The sequence below is a fragment of the Tachypleus tridentatus genome, chromosome 3 (assembly GCF_004210375.1).
Source record: "Tachypleus tridentatus isolate NWPU-2018 chromosome 3, ASM421037v1, whole genome shotgun sequence".
Classification (NCBI taxonomy): Eukaryota; Metazoa; Arthropoda; class Merostomata; order Xiphosura; family Limulidae; genus Tachypleus; species Tachypleus tridentatus.
In genome coordinates, this window is record NC_134827.1 from 9,972,849 (window position 1) to 9,992,296 (window position 19,448).

Sequence of the window (19,448 nt, forward strand, 5' to 3'; positions counted from 1 at the left end):
TTTTAGGAAATGCATACCTTTTATTACGCAAAGATCTGAAGTTACATATTAATTAACGTATTGAAAATAAAACACTCAACAGCCTTGGTAAAATTTTAAGGGTTTTGCATGTTGTCCGTTTTCTAGTTGCTTCTAGTTCAGTTTGTAGAATTATTTTAGCCTAGTCTTACATGTGCATGAATATACCACACATATCATTGAGAAGTTTGTAATAATACATTTGCGCTAAATAGTATAAAACATAGTACATAAGAAGCAAATGAGTTTTCTGTCTAACCAATCGTTGACGTCAAGAGAGTTTTCTTAGTGATTTAGATTGGGCTGAATTAACTTGAACATGTTAGGAAGTAGGAAACGATTTATTCTGTGACCTATTCCAAAATGTTCCCTTTTCAGCCTAACTCAGATTTGTACAGTCACTGAACGTAGGCAGACATCGGCACAGTAAAGATAAGTCGTAATTCTTGAGGGTCGACCTACGAAATGATGATTTTCATTTGTAGCAGTAATGGGTTAGTAGAAGTAGTGCCAATACAACAAGAAAAATGATTGGTCTAATTCACCTATCTTTATTATTACTAACTTTGTTTAATTAATTATCACTTTAATTAAAATTATCTATGTTATTTTCGCAAAACAGTGATGCATTGTTTATAATTTCTATACCGTCCTGATTGAATTTTTAACTTACCTGAAAACATTCATTAGACTTAAAGTTTCATTATTCATAGATTAACGGATATCAACATTAAAATCTGTGAACGAGACCAAATAATTAATTATTTTTTCGAGAGCTGCGATATTATTATACTGTTTTCATAATCATTCGCTGATGTCATTCAAAGCTTATAAACGTATTTGAACAGGCATAGCAAGAGTAATACATCAGATTTTAAAACGCTATTTTGCAAAGCTATGTTTGACGCATGTCAGAAAATGAAAGTTATATGTATACTTATACAATATCCCATAGATTATATATATATAAAAAAAAAAAATCCTATAATATGACCAAAGCGATCGGGATAATAAGATTTAGTATTTTTGTCCATTTTATTGAATCTACGTGTTTTCCTAACATCTGTAATCGATATATGAATAAATGAATTTAATTTGTATATTATCCTCTTCTTGACTGTTTAATGCGATCCACATATTGCCTAACGTACACATGTTGTAAAGCTTATTTTGGAAAATATGATTACGTAACATTTTAAATTATCTTTTTCAAAAATAATAACACTGTAGATTATTCTGCGAAATTTCTTGACTTTGAAATAAAACACGTGCTATGGGCTAAAACAGTGAGCTATAATTGTTTCATAAGTATAATAGAACAAAATTGTAAAAATCGATAAATGATGAATTAAATTTTTGAAAACATTTTCTATCTAAAACATTTGGATATTTGTGTAATCACATCTTTCAATGTATTAAAGTAAACTGAAAATCGCTTGCGTAAATATTGATATAACAGGAGCTATTCGTTTTGTTCTTACGTGACCGTAATTAAGTTCAAATGCTGAATATAAGCATTACAAATTTGATTATTATTTTCATAAATCCAACAAAGAATATGAATAATAATTTTAAAAAAGTTATTAAAATAGTTTAAGTTAGTTGACTAAAAGAACATGTGAGAAGGCGCTTGGATATGTAAGCTGGATCTGAGATAGAAAATGTTATAATTAATGTTGAAAGAAAGTTCCTTCTCTGCTATTAAACAGGTCACTGTGAAGACACACATTCAATGTATATGATAATATCTGTTTAAGCTCAAAAATTCGAAATTAATTTTTCAAGATATAACTGAAATTGTCGGTAAACTATGAATGAGTAGTGAATGGTATAGTATAGCTCCCAGCAATAATTTCAAAACAGATAAAATATGATGGTTATAAATAAAAACTACTTTAAAACGAGTACGACTTAAAAGCTGCTAGTTCTAGGGTTCACAAAATTTCGTCAGATTTTTAATAAGGAAAGTTTGGACAGAATGTTTCAATAATATATTATTTTGATTACCTAAATGTCTTTTGTCGCACATTATCATTAATATTATATCAATTCTTTATCTCGCTCATTCAACTGTGTGAGATTGGTTTGGTTTTATTGTGTTTTTCTCAGAGCAAAGCCACATTGGGCTGTGTCCACTGCAAGGAATCTAACCCTGACTTGAACGTTGTAAGTCCGTAGATTTACTGCTATCTCATCAGAAGACTTCTTGTTTATAGACACAAAGGTACATAAAAGATAATATCAAACTTAAAAATGGACAGCCACTTTCGATGATATCGTTGAATGTGCAGAGATTTGAACAGGGGGTCTTCTCAAATGGAATATATATCGGAATTTATTACAAAATTTGGAGTATCTACAACTGACATAGTAAACTTGTGAAGTCCAATAAATATTTGATTGGTTTAAAGAAAAAGATTTGACGTGTAAAACGTTTATGCAACTAAAGCCTATTGCACTCTACGTGATTCTGGTGAAACGCATTTCCCCTAGGACAAGTAACTTATAAAATATAGTAATTCTAAATATGGAAATTTCCTCATAGATACGTTTTAGACCTTGGGGTACAAACTACGCGGTGGGAATGATATGATGTATCTTTGTATATAGGAAATGTACCTGAATAATGTATGATCCACACTTTCGTGAAGGTATACATCCAACCTGGTTTAGCTACTATTTGTAGTCCTTTCATGTGGTATATAAGAATTAGTTAAGCATTAGTAACATATCTAGATGTTCAGATTATATCTAAAACTAATTTTCGTCATGTTGTTTGGTTATAAAAACCTAAATAGGCTTAATTGAATATAGATTAAAAAGTAATATTACTGGAACAAACAGCGGAATAGTTAAATTAGAAGTTAGTATTCTACTCTCCACAGCGGTCAGTTATAAGCACAAATATTTAAATGAAACATTTCATTGATAAGCAAATATAAAGTTGCTATTAGAAAAAGAAAGTTAGAGCCCACTCTTTTCACAGTGATGTAACACTTTTTATTCGGATTAGTGGAGTAAATTAACATTTTTATTTGTTTGTTTGCTGTTGAGCAGAATGAACTACTTGTGCTTTGCCTACATGAACATCGAAACCCAGTTTGTAGCATTATAAGTATCAAGAATTACCGCTGTGCCACTGCGTTTTTTATTTTTAAATTAATAGTGTATATTGACATCATATTATAATAATTTTTAATTAAGGTAAATATATATTTTTTTGCTGGTTTTTTTTTTTTTAAATTAAGTACAAAGCTACACAATGGGTTATGTGTGCTCTGTCTATCATTGGTATCGAAATCCGGTTTCTAGCGGTGTGTGCCAGTAGGGGGCATATATATTTTACAAGTTAAAGTTGTGTTAAGACATAAGCTACCTGGAAGTTTTATTGTGACTGAAATTACTCGATCATATGGAGGGTGTAATACCTGCTGTATTCTGTTAATGCTAAATATTATATCATTTACAATTAACTTTACAAATTTAGCAGGCATAGGTTTTTTGCCATCTGGTTAGCCATAAGAAACATAATATAAAAACACGATATACTTCGGACTATTGCCGAAAACCTCTATATCCTCTTTCGCCTGGGCTCTCCGTAGACAAACCAACATGTTATATCTGTTAGGTAATTTTCAAAAACCCAAATCCAAGCAACAAAAATAACTGTTTCACTCTCGCAAAGTAAACAACTAAAAGACTCAATTACTTAATAAATAAAATCAACTAAGATATTAAAGCTTATAATTTATTGGTTATAAATATATGGGGGATAAAAAGAAAGACTTAGAATAATGTAGCAAGTCCAAGTTTACCAATATGTCTTTGAAACATTTGAAGTAATGCAAAGGCACAGTCTGTGACGTCAACTGTTTTATGTACTCACGACTCAATATAACCATAAGAACAAATCGTATCTCATTTGACTCATCGAGTCATATTTAGTCACAAAATATTTGTTTGTGTGTAATGAAGCACAAAGCTGTACAATGGGTTATCTGTGCCCTGCCCACCACTGGTATCGAAACCCTAATTCTAGAGTTGTAACTCTGCAGACATATCATTGTGTATTGGAGGGTCAAAATATATCTTCTCTGTAGCCTAACCTATAAATATATAAAATAACTGCAACACAGATTGTTGTTTTATTTTAACCTCAACATACAATATGTTCTTAATCTAAAAGTCAAACGTTTCAGTACACCTATAAATAATTCAACGTTCTTCAGCAAAGATCATTGTATAAGTTTTAACTTACAGCTTAAAATGCTCTAACCTTAACGTTAATTTTTTTCTGTGCTATAGCCTGCATGCAAAGTGTTCAGAAAAACTGCTTAATTATACATGTGTTCCTACTTGAGTTAGTTCTTACAGTTGAAGTAAGTAGCATATTAGTAACAAGTAGTAAGAGAAAAAGTATGCCCCTAGATGTGTTAAGACTAAAATAAACTTACCCACTGTTATGACATTGAAATTGAGCGTTTTTACTGAAAGTATATCATAGATAGGTTGAAACGTTTTCACAAGAGTTTGAACCAGAGCACCAATCCTTCAGGGAACTCACCGCTCAGTAATACACAAATAGTAGTATACAGATTTGGCATGCTTATGCATGATAAATAAAACTCTTATTTTAAAACTGTAAACAGAAATAAGTTATTAGAAATAACATAAAACTAACTCAAAAATGATCAATACGTTTTTATTCCTAATAAGAACGATCCTAAATGAGAAAATGTGGTGAATATAAATAATGAAACACTTATAAATAAGCAATACGTAAAATAATGAAACACTTATAAATAAGCAATACGTAAAATAATGAAACACTTATAAATAAGCATTACGTATTAATTCTGAAAAACAAACAAACAAACTTATGCTTAATTACAGAAGAAAAAGACAAAAAGATATATTTTGTGACAACTTAGACTTTGCTCTTAAGGTCATCTTGAACGCTTTAAACGTAGGTTATATCGTAAATGTTTTAAATGTAGACTGCATATTTATGAGTAAAAATTAGACTGAAAGTTTTATATCTCACGTTTAAGTTGTGAGGTATATTTCAAACATAGATTTATGTTGCATCTAAAGATATCATAAGCATTTTAACTGTAAAATATAACTTATATGAGGAAGTAAGTTAGTATTAAAGTATACTTAGAATAATTCTAAGATAAGGTAAGATGTGAGTGAAACTGTAAGTTAAAACAGTGACAAGTATGTTAGGGTTAAGGATATCCCGAACATTGCAAATACAGGATATACTTCATGAAGTCATATACCTTGAGGACAAGGATAAGGACTATTCTGCACTTCTTAAAGTATAGTGTTATTTAAAAAATATACATTTCGAGGTTAGCTGTATACTGTACGACTTTAACTGGTAAACATTAATGCAAAATACAAGTATTATGCTTAATATTAGCTTCCGAACAAGTTCATAGTAAATGTGTTTTATCTTGTAAAACCGTACACTTCATGTGTTTTAAAGCTGCTATGTATAAAACATAAAGAAATATAGAACTTTTTACAGATTGTTAAATGAGTGAGATTTTTTGTTTTGAAAGTATGCGAAAATATTTTTTTAATATCTCAGTATTCCACATGTATAGTACCCATATATGCAGAATACTTTAATAAAAAATCGTATTTTAAAATGGGAAACAATTACAGCACGTGCTTATAGGATACGTTTGCTGAACGTTAAAATGCTATTCTTAGCTAATTTTGGATGTTGTGGTATTACACTTCTTAACTTTGGTCGTTTCAAATTCAGAAAATACAAAAAAGATCGTAGACCATATTTTAAAATTGTATTGCAATACAAACAATTTAGATATTTTATTGGTTGGAATAATTATATATATAAACTTTAATAGTATGGTTAATTTGATAGAAATGGAATTTTGGGCATGTCCTAATTCTTTATGTATAAATCCAAAGAACTGTTGAACTTTCACTGACCTAAATGTCAGCTAAATACGAAAAGATAGAGAACGTACTGAGAACAGTTGGTATTAGCACCTATACAGAAATCGACTGAAAATTAGTATGTTGAATAAGGGTTTATTGCCCACTCATTCACACGTAAATGTTTTAGTCGTGTATATTTTTATGGATTTTGTATACGTATTTTAATCCAAACTATTTATTTTCTCAATAAAGATTAAAAACTACTAAGAAGGACAGAATACTGACGTTATAGAATATTTTGCTTCTAAAAAATTTGACTTAAATCATACTAACTGTACTAATAATGGAAAACATCTGTCATTTTTAAGACAGATTAACCCCTACTCTTAATGCACAGTTTGTTTGTTGAGGATAAATCTATGTTTAGGTAATAAATCTTTACTTAAATACTGTTTGTTTTGTATATGTATTGTATTGATGAGAAAAAACTTAGAATAAGGCAGAGATATAAAACCAGACAAAAGTATATTAAAGTTTATTTAGAACATAGTAGCTATAAAACCTTAATTAATACAGATGTGCTTGGTAAAAGATTTAAACACTTGAATTATAAAATAAAACGTTTTGCGTAATTTTATTAAATCAGTCATTTTTAACTTGATTATCATTAATGGTTTAATACCTTACAAATGCATATGGTGTATTGGAAAGATACCTGCAGAGTGGAAGCATAGTTGGCTTAAGGTAGGTAATAAAATGTAAAAATAATTATGAAAATATTTAAAAATAAAGCGTATTTACAACATTTTGACTGAATAACCAGTATTTCATACAAATAAAAACTGAACTTATTCGATATTTCTTTAAGCATGTTCAAAAATGGTGGTTATTACAAGTGATCTTCTTACAGAAGAAACAGAGCTACAAATTCTTTATAAAGTTTTTAGCGTTTATTTAAGCTAAGATTATTTATAAAGACCTTCAGAGATTTTACTAACATACCTCCTACTTTTTTATGATCTGTGACATAATCTATATAAATGAAGCTTTTAAAATTTAGTATACATGACAAATAGAATAAACTAAAACAATCTACACAAGTTATAATGCAGAACGATACATAAAATAGTATTTCTTGTGCAAGTTTAAACAAGTATGTTTCACCTTTATGAAAAATCTTGCAAATCATTGGAATATCAAGGTTCTGCTTTATTAAATTTAATAGAATAAAATAAAATGTGAAATGTAGTGAAATAAACGTTTTATAAACTAGAAAGAAGCAAAGTATGTCTTATTTCTATGACGGACACATTTTTTATAATAATTTGTTTGTCTTTCAAATAAACAAATGCAGATTATGTGCAAATAATTTGCATAAACTCTAGCACATATGTATATATATCTTCTGTTCTTATAGTAAAATAAGAAGTAATTAAAACTCTCAAAACCTGCCAGCAACTTCTTTATAAACTTAGTCCCCCAGTGTAACGTTTGTTGCTGCAGAGAAACTGTTAGAGAAGAAAGCGTTGAACTAATGCCTTAACAAAACCATATTAGATAAACATAGGGATCTTCATGGAAAGGATACTAGTATATCAGTCTTTGCAGGATATATCTTATGTCTTCCAGCACAATTTCTGCTGTTACGCGAACACGTTGTTTTTAACTAATCATAAGACGTTCTTTTGTTCAAGACACTCGTAAGACACTTCTGCATCACTGACAGGCACAGTCTTCTATAGAGAGCACTGATTTCACTGCACCGTTGCGTGTTGTAAACACGTGGGTGTTGAATTGTACAGGTGCACACAGTGGTTCTTCTTTCTGAAGAGACATAAGACACTTTCCTTCGTTCTTTTCATCTCTTGGGGAAGAAAACAACGATAATATAGACATATGTATATATAATATCTTTATGTACACTTAATTGTCAGATATTTTCATTTGTAGCTAAAATAAAGCTAAAAAAGCAAAATTACTGGTCTTTAATACAAGCAACCTACTGTAAGTGTTATACTGAGATTGAGCACGTTAAGTGAAAACCATTTCGCAGCCTCACTACTTCGTTACGGTGCACGTAGCCACATCTGGCCATATTCTGCCTGATGACCATGCGTTTTGAAACTAGTCCCGCAAAGCTTTTTCTTTTGGAAAAAGTCGTCATCATAAGATATTAATGTTCAAAATATACCAGTCCTCTTTGTTGCATTTCTTTAATCCATATAGTGTATTATGACGACTGGCGATCGTTTTTTAGCGCTTTTTTCAACTACCGGATCGAACATAAATCCATAGACGCTGTACCCGGTGACTTTATCAGTAATACTATAGATATTTCTTGTACTCTTCAGTTGCTTCAAATATGTAACAATTGAACAGAAGAAGCAATTTGTGTCTCTCTTCTAGAGAGAGAACCTTCTTTATTGTGTTGCCTGAGATTCGTGGACAGCGTTTGCCATTGACCTCTTAGTCATTAATTCTCAGCTGTTAAAAGACTCACACTTCGCACAACACAGTTGGAGTACGCCTTCATACATTTTTCTTTATTTTCTCATGCCCCAACATAAACACATCTTTACGATCCGGGTGTATAAATATTTTGAGTCAGAAACGATGATTACATACTATTTCCAAAAGAGATCATTTCTGATTGCATGAGACTATCTAAGTGTTTGTTTGTTTTGAATTTTGCACAAAGCTACTCGAGGGCTATCTTGCTAGCCGTCCCTAATTTAGCAGTGTAAGACTAGAGGGAAGGCAACTAATCATCACCACCCACCGCCAACTCTTGGGCTAATCTTTTACCAACAAATAGTGGGATTGACCGTCACATTATAACGCCCCCACGGCTGAAAGGACGAACATGTTTGGTGCGACCGGGATTCGAACCCGTGACGCTCGGATTACGAGTCGAACACTTAACACGCTTGGCTATGCCGGGCCCAACCTAAACACCTTCTTGAAACACCTTATACAGTTTTCAAACTTTTATAAAAATATGTTATAATTCACAATGGCCAAGCCCTATTTAAGTAATGCCAAACAGTATTAAATTGTAGTGCTGATACAATCTATTCCATCGCGGCTTTACATTGACTATGGCTGTCACGTGATTTGCAGATTTACATATATTTAAATATAATGTACTCAATCCCTTGTGGGGCCTGGCATGGCCAAGCGCGTAAGGCGTGTGACTCGTAATCCTACGGTCGCGGGTTCGTGCCCGCGTCGCGCTAAACATGCTCGCCCTCCCAGCCGTGGGGGCGTATAATGTGTCGGTCAATCTCACTATTCGTGGGTAAAAGAGTAGCCCAAGAGTTGGCGGTGGGTGGTGATGACTAGTTGCCTTCCCTCTAGTCTTACACTGCTAAATTAGGGACGGCTAGCACAGATAGCCCTCGAGTAGCTTTGTGCGAAATTCCAAAACAAACAAACAAACAAACAATCCCTTGTGTGTATATATACACATATGTGTATGTGTGGAGGTTCATTTCCCCCTGAGATTTTGTGTTATACAGTCATTAGAGTTGTTAAAATTACAAATTTATCGAGTGCCTGTCAACTAAAAAAAAACTTTGTTTATCTGTTGCAAAACACAAAGCTAACCAACGGGCTATTTTTTCTATGTCCAACACTGCTATTGAGAATTACCGTTATTCCGTGTTAATGTTTGTTTCTTATTAAATGTAAAGCTGTATATTAGACTATCTGTGCATTATCAGTTGTCTGCACCTGAGCCAAAATTTTAACGTTACAATCTCTCAAACTTACTGCTAAGCCACCAGGGAGCGCAAATTAAAAGAGTACCAAACTTCACAGTTATGCTTATACATATGCTGATATATTTTTCTGTTTGGAACCCTCAAATATCATAATCTGAGAAAATGGACACAAAGTGTTTTCAACGTGTGTGATGTCTTTATTCCTTTAAAGCCAGTAAAACAATAAAGCTGTGGAGAATTTTGATTCATGAGAAACCGTTACTTTGGTCAACACTAAAAGTATTTTACAATATTGATGTCGTTTTATTCGCTGACTCATTACAATGCGTCTATAGTTATTTAAACTAAGTTTACCAACTTTGCCGTACAACATACAATTGCGGAATTTTTCTCAAACAATCATTCCTTATAGGATTATTTTTTGTTGAACCACTGATGTTTATTTTGTTTCAATATTACGTATTGTAAGGTTTTATCATTAAATTACTTTCGTGAATTATAGGATAAGCACGCGCAATTTTACTGAGATACTATGAACGTGTTACTTTCAGAACCTTAAATGTGATATCTGTTGCTAGTAAATTCCAAAATATACTTATGTGCTTATCACCCTGTTAAAACGAGTTTTTCTTAGCCCTAGCCTGATGTTATGATATTGGTTAAGCCTACATGATTTTATATTTGGTATAAACGTAAATAGCACAAAATTCGAAAATTAATCTAACATAAGTTTAGCTCCACTTATTTCAACTAAATGGATATTACGTGGGACTACATTTTGACTAGCTTCTATACAATTATTCAAACAGCAGTTAAAGTGGGAATATTTATGATGCGTCTATTTGCACGAAAGCTTAACTAACACGTTTAATAGCTCCGAATAAATATTTACAATGTCTGCATTAAAAGTTGAAAAGTATTGGTTACTAGGTATTGAATACTTTACAACAAAATCAACATAACTGTTCTTTTAAAATTAATTATTTCATCTGATGCACAGTGAGATTTAAAAAATTTAATGAAATTCTATTTTTTACATCCAGAAAACCTCAGAGAAAAGAGAAAGTTAAAAACTAAATTATACGTACAAACTTCAATCCATTTCATAATAAAACAAACTGATATGCTTTTACAGGAGTATATCCTTATAAAAAATCTTTGTTATTTTGAAATGTTCATTTTTGATGTTTTTATGCTGTTTTGAATACGACCAACTGATTGCGTTTATCCTGTTTCAATTCACTGAAGCTCGTTCAACATACATTTAAGATTTTGACTATTATGAAGTAGGAATGTCCACTTATAAGGCATTCCCTAAAAGTATCGTTGGATTTCACCACTCCCAAATTCGTTTTGATGATGCTTTAAACACTAGTTGCAAATAAATAACTATGTTTAATATGTTCATATGGAAATCTCACCACACTATAAGATTCAAAACATCTACAAATTGAATCAAGGTCTTCACACTCACACACAGTTAAGGTATGGTTATCTTAGACTAGAATAAAATCAGAACAAGTTTATGAGTCTTGATCAGCAAAGTATAAATAATAAATAAATAAAAACTCCCATTTTGGTCTTATTACATAATTTCATTAAGAAAAATAAATAAACCATTAATATAAACTTTCTTAATCTGATCAGTGCTAATTAAGAACATACACTATTTTAGAAACAAACGTACTCATTCATAGCGTATTTTTATTTTTTGAACAGTTTTACCAATTTGAAACACAAGATACAGCGATAAAACTATGAGAAGACGAGAAAAATTCTGTAGACTTCTAGGTTGTTTTCTAGCACTGTTCCCGTCACTCTCAGTCGACCACCTAAAGTTTGCTATTCAGTAACTTGCTGTTTATTTTTCTCATCGTTAGTTGTAAAATGTTAAGGGTCAATCCAAATCTGGACAGCAAAGCAAAGTTCTTTTCAATAAAGCAGTGTAATTCCCTCTCTTACAAGGACACCTGAAGGTTGTCCATATAATTAGATCTTGTGTCCTTTAATGTTCCTACCAAGGAATGCAACGCCTCCTGTTGCTCCAAAGAATAGCTTGGCGCCTGAAAACTACATGTCCCAGCAGGTGACCCGGATCTTTTTCTTCTTATTTATCGTTTAGACAGAAACACTATATTATTTGTGGACAACGTGTTTGATATTATTGATTTAAAAGCAACATTTAATGCATAGTTCATGAATTTGGTTCAAATTAATAAACTTATTAATAGCGTTAGTTGAAAAATAACATCATATGATAAAGATTTCGAATAATGTGAACATTTAATCAAACCTACAGTTAATTTTTCTTCAAGTGGTTTTTTGTACGTTCTTATTTCTACAATACAATTGTAAATTTATCATCCAACTTTAATTTTATGGTTTGTTTTGAATTTTGCGCAAATTACATGAGGGCTAATGCGCTAATCGTCCCTAATTTAGTTGTGTAAGACAGTAAATCATCGCCACTCACCGCCAACCTTTGGGCTATTTTTTTACCAACGAATAGTGGTATTGACCATCACATTATAACGCCTCCATGGGTGAAAGGGAGAGCATAGTTGGAGTGACAGGGATTCGAACCCGCGACCCTCAGATTTTGAGTCGAGTGCCTCAACTTCCTGATCACGACGGGTCTTTAATTTTATGACATTCGTATACTATTTTGAAAAGAAAGGATGAAAGCACAACTACGCAAATTTGTCAGCACATGTTTCACTAAATCAGAATAGAGAAGTAAAACACTACAAAAAATTCGTCGAAACATATAGTTACTACTAATATTGAAACGGAGGCCAAGTTTTAAAAAAGAAAGAAATATTAATAAATACATGTAATAGATTCAATAACCTAATGTCCATTACCTTTTGCTCATTTTGTGGTTTAGCATAGATATTTTACATCCTAATTCAAGGAATCTACATTATATTAATACCAGAATTGTTTTCCTTTTGTCTGCCACTTACTCGGGTATGAGTTTACTCTTTAGGGTCCTCTGAAATAAATGATCACCATTTTCTACCAAGGTGTAATTATTTTGTATCCAACTAAGAAACCAATTGTTGTACGTATATAGAAACGCAGGGTTCGACACATTCCAGCTTTGGCCGTCCGGCAGCAGGTCGATCATGTACACAGCACACGATCGTGTCTGACCCATCAGCTTCGCCAAATGATGAATGAATAGTTCAAGAGGTCTCAGAGCTGTGTCTGTACTACAGCAATGCCAATAACAGCTGAAGATTAAAAGCCAGTCTGTAAAGGTGCTTGTAGAGATTCGTGTATTCATTAATACAATTGTTCTCCAAGTGACAGCAAAGCAAATGAATTACCATAAAGACGCTTCTCCGACGACGCTTAGCGTGGGGTCTAAAATGTGTCTTGGCTAGTTTAACCTATACGTTAGTCGAACAGAAAAAAGCTCCACCTCCAACAAGGACTCAAGTGGCGTCATGGTTTTCTCATGTCGTACCTCAAAGGTTTGGCCTCTTGGCGCCGTCCACTAACGTGCATAAGTCAGCCTCTGACACTTAAATAATTCTTATTTTATGAACACCAAGTACCACACAACAACACAATCGTTGTTGTTGCAACAGGATTCTTTACTTTGACGCGATATACTTGTTTGGATGATCATAATAACAAGCACAAAGGGAAATATTTAAATTCTAGTACTACAGAAAGTTGTAATGCTAAAAATATTATTGAAACAAGAAAGTCTACAACAACCGAGTTAATTAAAATTTCGTCAATATTATTCTTATACAATAGTTATGTTAGTCTTAACCAAAGTAAGAATAAAGTGTTTAAAATTTTAAATAATTTGGTTTCTGTAATTTCGGCTAACTTGTTTTAATAATTTTTGTAGCATGAAACTTTCTGTATTACTATTAAAAACTATGGTACGTAAAAGTCAATATATACCTGTCTTTATAAAATTATTTGTTTGTTATAGTTGTTTGTTTCCTATATAATAACTATATTAATATTTACCAACAATGCTAAGCGTGCGACGCTCGTTTACACGATTCGATTTTATTACTCATCAGGAGGCCAAGCTTGGCCAGGTGGTTAAGGCACTTGACTCGAAATCGGAGGGTCGCAGATTCGAATCCCCGTCACACCAAATATGTTCGCCCTTTCATCAGCTTTAACAAGCCAGAAACATCAGAAAAGATAGCACGTCGCTAGTGTCCTAAATGTAAGTTGAATTGCTTTCCTACCTAAATAACAGATGACGGCGGTGAATTCCGGTTACTATTAGTTTGCAATAGCCCTTCTTACCAAATAACCTTGTTTGGGCAATCTTAGAATGTGTTCATTCTATTCCTGTGTTAAGGTTTTGCAAGACTTCTTTTGAACTTGATGTGCTAAGCTGCTCGAGAAATGGTTATTTTCGACAGTAGTTTCTTGGCTTCTACCAGTAGACTTTCCTGGAACATCTAATACAGAGAAATTGTCTAAAGAAAGATTATGCAAAAAAGCACGCCATCTTATATGAATCAGGTGTATATGTGTGTTTGACGGATAAATGCTTAAAGCAAGTTATACAGATCAAAATAACCACTTGTAAACGTATGGCATTGGATTTATGGATCCAAACCATGCAACTGGATTTATAGATCTCTGTCCAGTTCTGTTAAGGCCAATATGTTAGAGTTCTTTGTTTTTGTCCTTCTCATTGGAATTTATCTTCGACGGAATGACAGGCCTTTGCTTCACTGTCTTCAGCCATTCTCTGGACCTGACATCTCTACCTCATTTATTCTTTTACTATCGCATACATAAACTACTACCTAGCAAAATAAAATAAATTTCCCCATTATTGTGTCTAAAGCAAATATCTCTTGTATAAAGGAAAAAAGTTCAATAATATTTCTGTGTTTTGTGTGTTTTTCTTATAGCAAAGCCACAAAGGGCTATCTGCTCAGCCCACCGAGGGGAATCGAACCCCTGATTTTAGCGTTGTAAAATAATATTTCTAAACCGTGGTTGAAAACCGGTTTGAATCACGTAACTGTGATATAAACAATTTTTCGTCTAAATATATACCAGATTAATTTGTTTAATTACAACTCGTACATGTTTGTCTGATCATATACTCCAGTTACACCAAACATGCTCGCCCTTCCAGCTGTAGGGGCGTTATAATGTACGGTCAATCGCACTATTTTTTGGTAAAAGAGCAGCCCAAGAGTTGGCGGTAGGTAGTGATGACTAGCTGCCTTCCCTCTAGTCTTACACTGCTAAGTTAGGGACGGCTAGCGCACATAGCCGTCGTGTAGCTTTGCGTGAAATTCAATCCAAACTAAACCAAACTGATCATACGCTACCTTCTCTGTTGCCACTCGAGTATTTACTCAATAACGTCTCCATGGGTGTATAAAATAACATCAATGTAGAATAGCATGCAAACATTTTGACCAATATCGTATGTATATATCAGTATCTTATTCGGTACAAGAAACAAATCATTGGGACCCCAGACGGAAGAGTTTTGTGAACGAATTAGAACAATAAGATTCGTTATTTTATATGTAAACTTTTTTGGGAAGGCCACTAATATACACTACACTTCTTTGAAGTAGTAAAATTTTGATTCACTCCATAAATACGTTTAGAGCGATTTAGGTGATTTTATGAATAACCTTCAGATATTTTAACGGTTGTTTTAAGCGAGCGATTTTTAAGCCGCTATTTTGTTTAATCAAGCTGTCTACTATGAAGTACTACTGTAATTAGTGATAAAAGCCTGGCATAGCCAGATGACTAAGGCACTCGACTCGTAATCGGAGGGTCGCGGGTTCGAATCCTTATCACACCAAACATGCTCGCCCTTTCAGTCGTGGAATCGTTATAATGTGACAGTCAACCCCACTATTCGTTGGTAAAAGAGTAGCTCAAGAGTTGGCGGCGAGTGATGATGACTAGCTGCCTTCCCTCTAGTCTTACACTGCTAAATTAAGGACGGCTAGCGCAGATAGCCCTTGTGTAGCCCTATGCGCGAAATTCAAAAACAAATAAACTTAGTGATAAGGCTGAATGAACACTATATATAGCATGAAATATCAAATAACATGGGAAGAAAAAATTCCTACCTTTCCCTAAACAAGTATTTTCAAATGAAACGAAAGATTCGTTTGAACACGTGATAGAAGAGGAATTAGTGATACAGAAGAAAAAGCGACAAGATTTTTTAAGATTTAAGTGCATATATTCTAGTTAAAGTTGTTTGCTTGGTTCATTATTAAATACTTATGTAAATGAAAAAAAAAAAACTATACTATCCGTAGAACTAGCTTCACGAAATAAATTTCTAACATGATTTGCATGTTAATATTAATATATGAGTTAACAAGTGTCAAATAATCTAAGCCTAATCCCAATCCCAATTAAAGCTAATAGCTTTTTGCAACTGAATGTTTAGAAAAGAATAAAAATCCTATAATCACAGAGCTTTTGAAATGTGTTGCTTCCTTCTTCAGGAGTAAACTGTATAATGCATTTCCAGTTTGCCCTTGAAGAAGAAAGGTAGACCTTTCGAAGTACTTGATTTGTAGGGTTTTCATTCATTTCCATCAAGATGTCTTGAGCCTACATGTTTTTCTAACATCGTGAATGTTTAGAGATGTTTTACTTTGGTAATTCTTATTGTAGTATGTAATGTATTACAAGCTTTTAAAGAATCAGCTATGTATATTTTAGGTTACTCAATCAATTAACCAAATTCAAAAAGAGCCTGGTTATTAATGGATAACTCTTATTTTAGGAAAACAATTTACACGCTCTAGTCAAAGGTGTTTAACACCAGGTGTGATCCATGCTACTAATGATTTGTGTTTACCACCTATACATTTAGTTCATTACTAATTCCTAGTAGTACAATTTTGTCATGGTTAACCTTATGACTGGTGATTTTTGTTAAAGCACTTTTCAAAGGATATTCATATTACAGTACTTCATGGAGATGCAAAGCCAGGAATACAGTAATTTGAAACACGAAGCAAAGGAGAAGTACAACATCTATATGAATGTATAAAACTATTGAACAGAAACCTACCACACGCAAGACAGGCATTAGTTTTACTCAAAACTGCAAACTCAATGTTCAGGAATACCAGCCTCTCACAAACATATACACGAGAAAGTGACTTCTGAAGAGTTTCATGTATTTCGATTAACTGTGTTAATCGTTAATTTGTCTCTTCAAAGGAGCGTAAGCCAAGAATACACTTACTACCTCCAAGATCCTGGAGCGAGAGAAATAAATTGCAGGAAAAAGACTCCATAAGAAAGAAAGGATTAGCTACCAACAACAACACGCCAGGTAGCGTATATAAAGTTGTTGTATAACTTAACATTTGTTTCAAGTTTCTGTTTTAATGGAGAGTTTTTAAACTTCATGAAGTGAAAAGTAAAACATGAACTTCATTCGTTGCCAAGAGAAAGTTTTGGTACCAATTACGTGATATGATATTCCTGAACCGTAGACCATTTGGATAAGACTTTAATAAAATGTACTTAAAGTTATAAATGGTCCATGAACTGTAAAATATGAAAGTAATGTTCATGCTACTCTCTACTCAAATACACTCAATATTACTTGTTTGTGCACCTGTGAACTTAATATACCAGTAGAGGAATGTCTACATACACTTTGTGTGGCCACACATTGTTCTTTCTGTCTTTTGCAAATTCTCCTTAAAATGAAATTTGTCGTGTTAAGCTTAACCCTAACCATCAGATCGAAATTGTTTCAAGGACAACACGGAACTCGGAACATTTCCCTAAGAAGTGCGATTAACTTTAATATTTCTCATTCAAAAATATTAATTTGATAACTTGTACTAGAAGACCTATCTCTGCACAGAACCTTCCCTTAATTTCAGTTTCATTATGGTTCAATGAATATAAAAATAAAAAGCTAATTCATAACCTTTCTGGATTACTACTAATACAGTTTTCACGTTGTTATCAAATTCTCTTTCATTTCATAAACGAATACCAACTTATGTACTTTAAAGGTTAGCTTGATGATATTTCTTTCTGGTTTATCCAGATTAACTGCAGACCTTTCACACATTGAAAATATATGTACAAGCCCTTCTAACGTATTCTATTTTAACATATTTTGATTGTTCATTATATGATCTAGATATGAATCAGGAAATTTAGGTCCAAACATAGAAGACTTCTAGAGATGTCCAAAGTTACTAACTTATAAAGTTGAGTAAAAGTTGAGTTACTAACTTAAAATGTAGAAAAATGACTGTTCATAAAAAACCGGGGTAGCTATTACTACCAGTATATTTGTAAAATTTTTAGTGAGTATAAGAAATATCTACTTATAAATGAAAATATATGATATAAGAACTTAGCTAATTTTGATAAATATCACGAATATGTTTTAATTAAGTGTTTAGAAGAAAAAGAATTCAGTTATCTACAGTGATAAGATTGTTGATTTTGTTTTTGCAGTGGTTTCTAAAAGTTAGTAAATACTCTTTTCACGTTCTAAACCTGAACCATTCTAAAACCAGTTGTACAGGCAGATTTCACACATAAAGAAGTATCTCCTGTATTGGCAGAAGATTCATGTAGCAGCATCGTAAAATTTAGTAAGAAACTATTACTAGGGTAAACACTTTTAGCTTTTTTTATAAAACAATATATGTCTGAAGTTTTTGTTATGTAAAAACGTAAACAATTACTAACGTATAATTCCATTATTTTAATATTGTTTTTCTGGGTCTATAACAATATCACTTTTCAGCCAATTAAGTGCATATTTGATTGTTATTAAGCACAAAGATACACAATGAGCTGAGCTTCTTGTACTCTGACCACCACGGGTAACAAAACCTGAATTTTAGAGTTGTAATCCGGAAGACTTACCAATGAGCCTTTGTGGGGTACGAGGCGCATCGCGTATTAGTACTAAAAGCACAGCACAAACCTTGCAAAATAGTGTTATTAGCAAGTTATAAACGATTCGTTTACCTGTTTGTTGTTAAACTCGAATCAACACAATGAATTATCTATGCGTTGTCCAGCGTGGTGATTGAGCCTCGAATTTTAGAGTTATAAATTTTAAAGCTTACTGCTGAACCACTGAGGTATTTTTCCAGAATAAATATGCGAATATAACAATCTAGACAAAATATATGATTGGTCGGTTGCTGCAAATCTTTAAGACAATACACTCGAGAGCAATATTTTTGATTTAACAATAGAAATAGTTTATTGTTTATAGAAATTACGTTAACATGTTAAAATATTATTTATGCTAAGTACAAAACTACGGTTGATATAATAACGTTAATGTTTAAAATTCGAGATAAATAGATAAATAAAATCTTATTTTATTTATTAACTAAGAAAAAAATTAACACCAAAATACTCCTTACTGTAACATGTAAATACTACGACTACTATAAAAATAGCATGCTGTTTTAAAGACGTTAAAATGAAATATTTATCCAGAGTAATAGAAAACATTCAAAATAGACGCTATAGAAACAGTTTTCATGCAGTAGAATGTAATGAACATGTATACATATTTAACTTACTACTCCATGAATTAAATGACCACTACTTATCTTTAATTTTCGTTGTGGTTTCGATTTCTCAGTTTAGGTTGAAGATATAATAATTCAACTCACCTAAGCACGCAGTGAAATCTATCTTCTTCTAGATGGCTACATCCTCCAATGCAGCGACCCACATCTATTTCCTGAGAATGAAATTAACTGAATTAATTTACCATCTCAAAAGCATTTTTCATTCAAAACA

At 32.4% G+C, this 19,448-nt stretch overlaps 1 protein-coding gene across 1 annotated transcript in view; it reads right to left on the reverse strand.

Moving 5' to 3' along the window:
* Positions 1-6,454: 6,454 nt before the first annotated feature.
* LOC143246325 (uncharacterized) overlaps positions 6,455-19,448 on the reverse strand; it is a 32,062-nt gene continuing 19,068 nt past the window's right edge. The window contains exons 7-8 of the mRNA XM_076492861.1: positions 19,319-19,389; positions 6,455-7,798 (exon numbers count right to left, since the gene is read on the reverse strand). Of these exons, the coding sequence (XP_076348976.1) occupies positions 7,651-7,798; positions 19,319-19,389 (219 nt within the window). The 3' untranslated portion in view covers positions 6,455-7,650. The remainder of the gene's footprint in view (positions 7,799-19,318; positions 19,390-19,448) is intronic.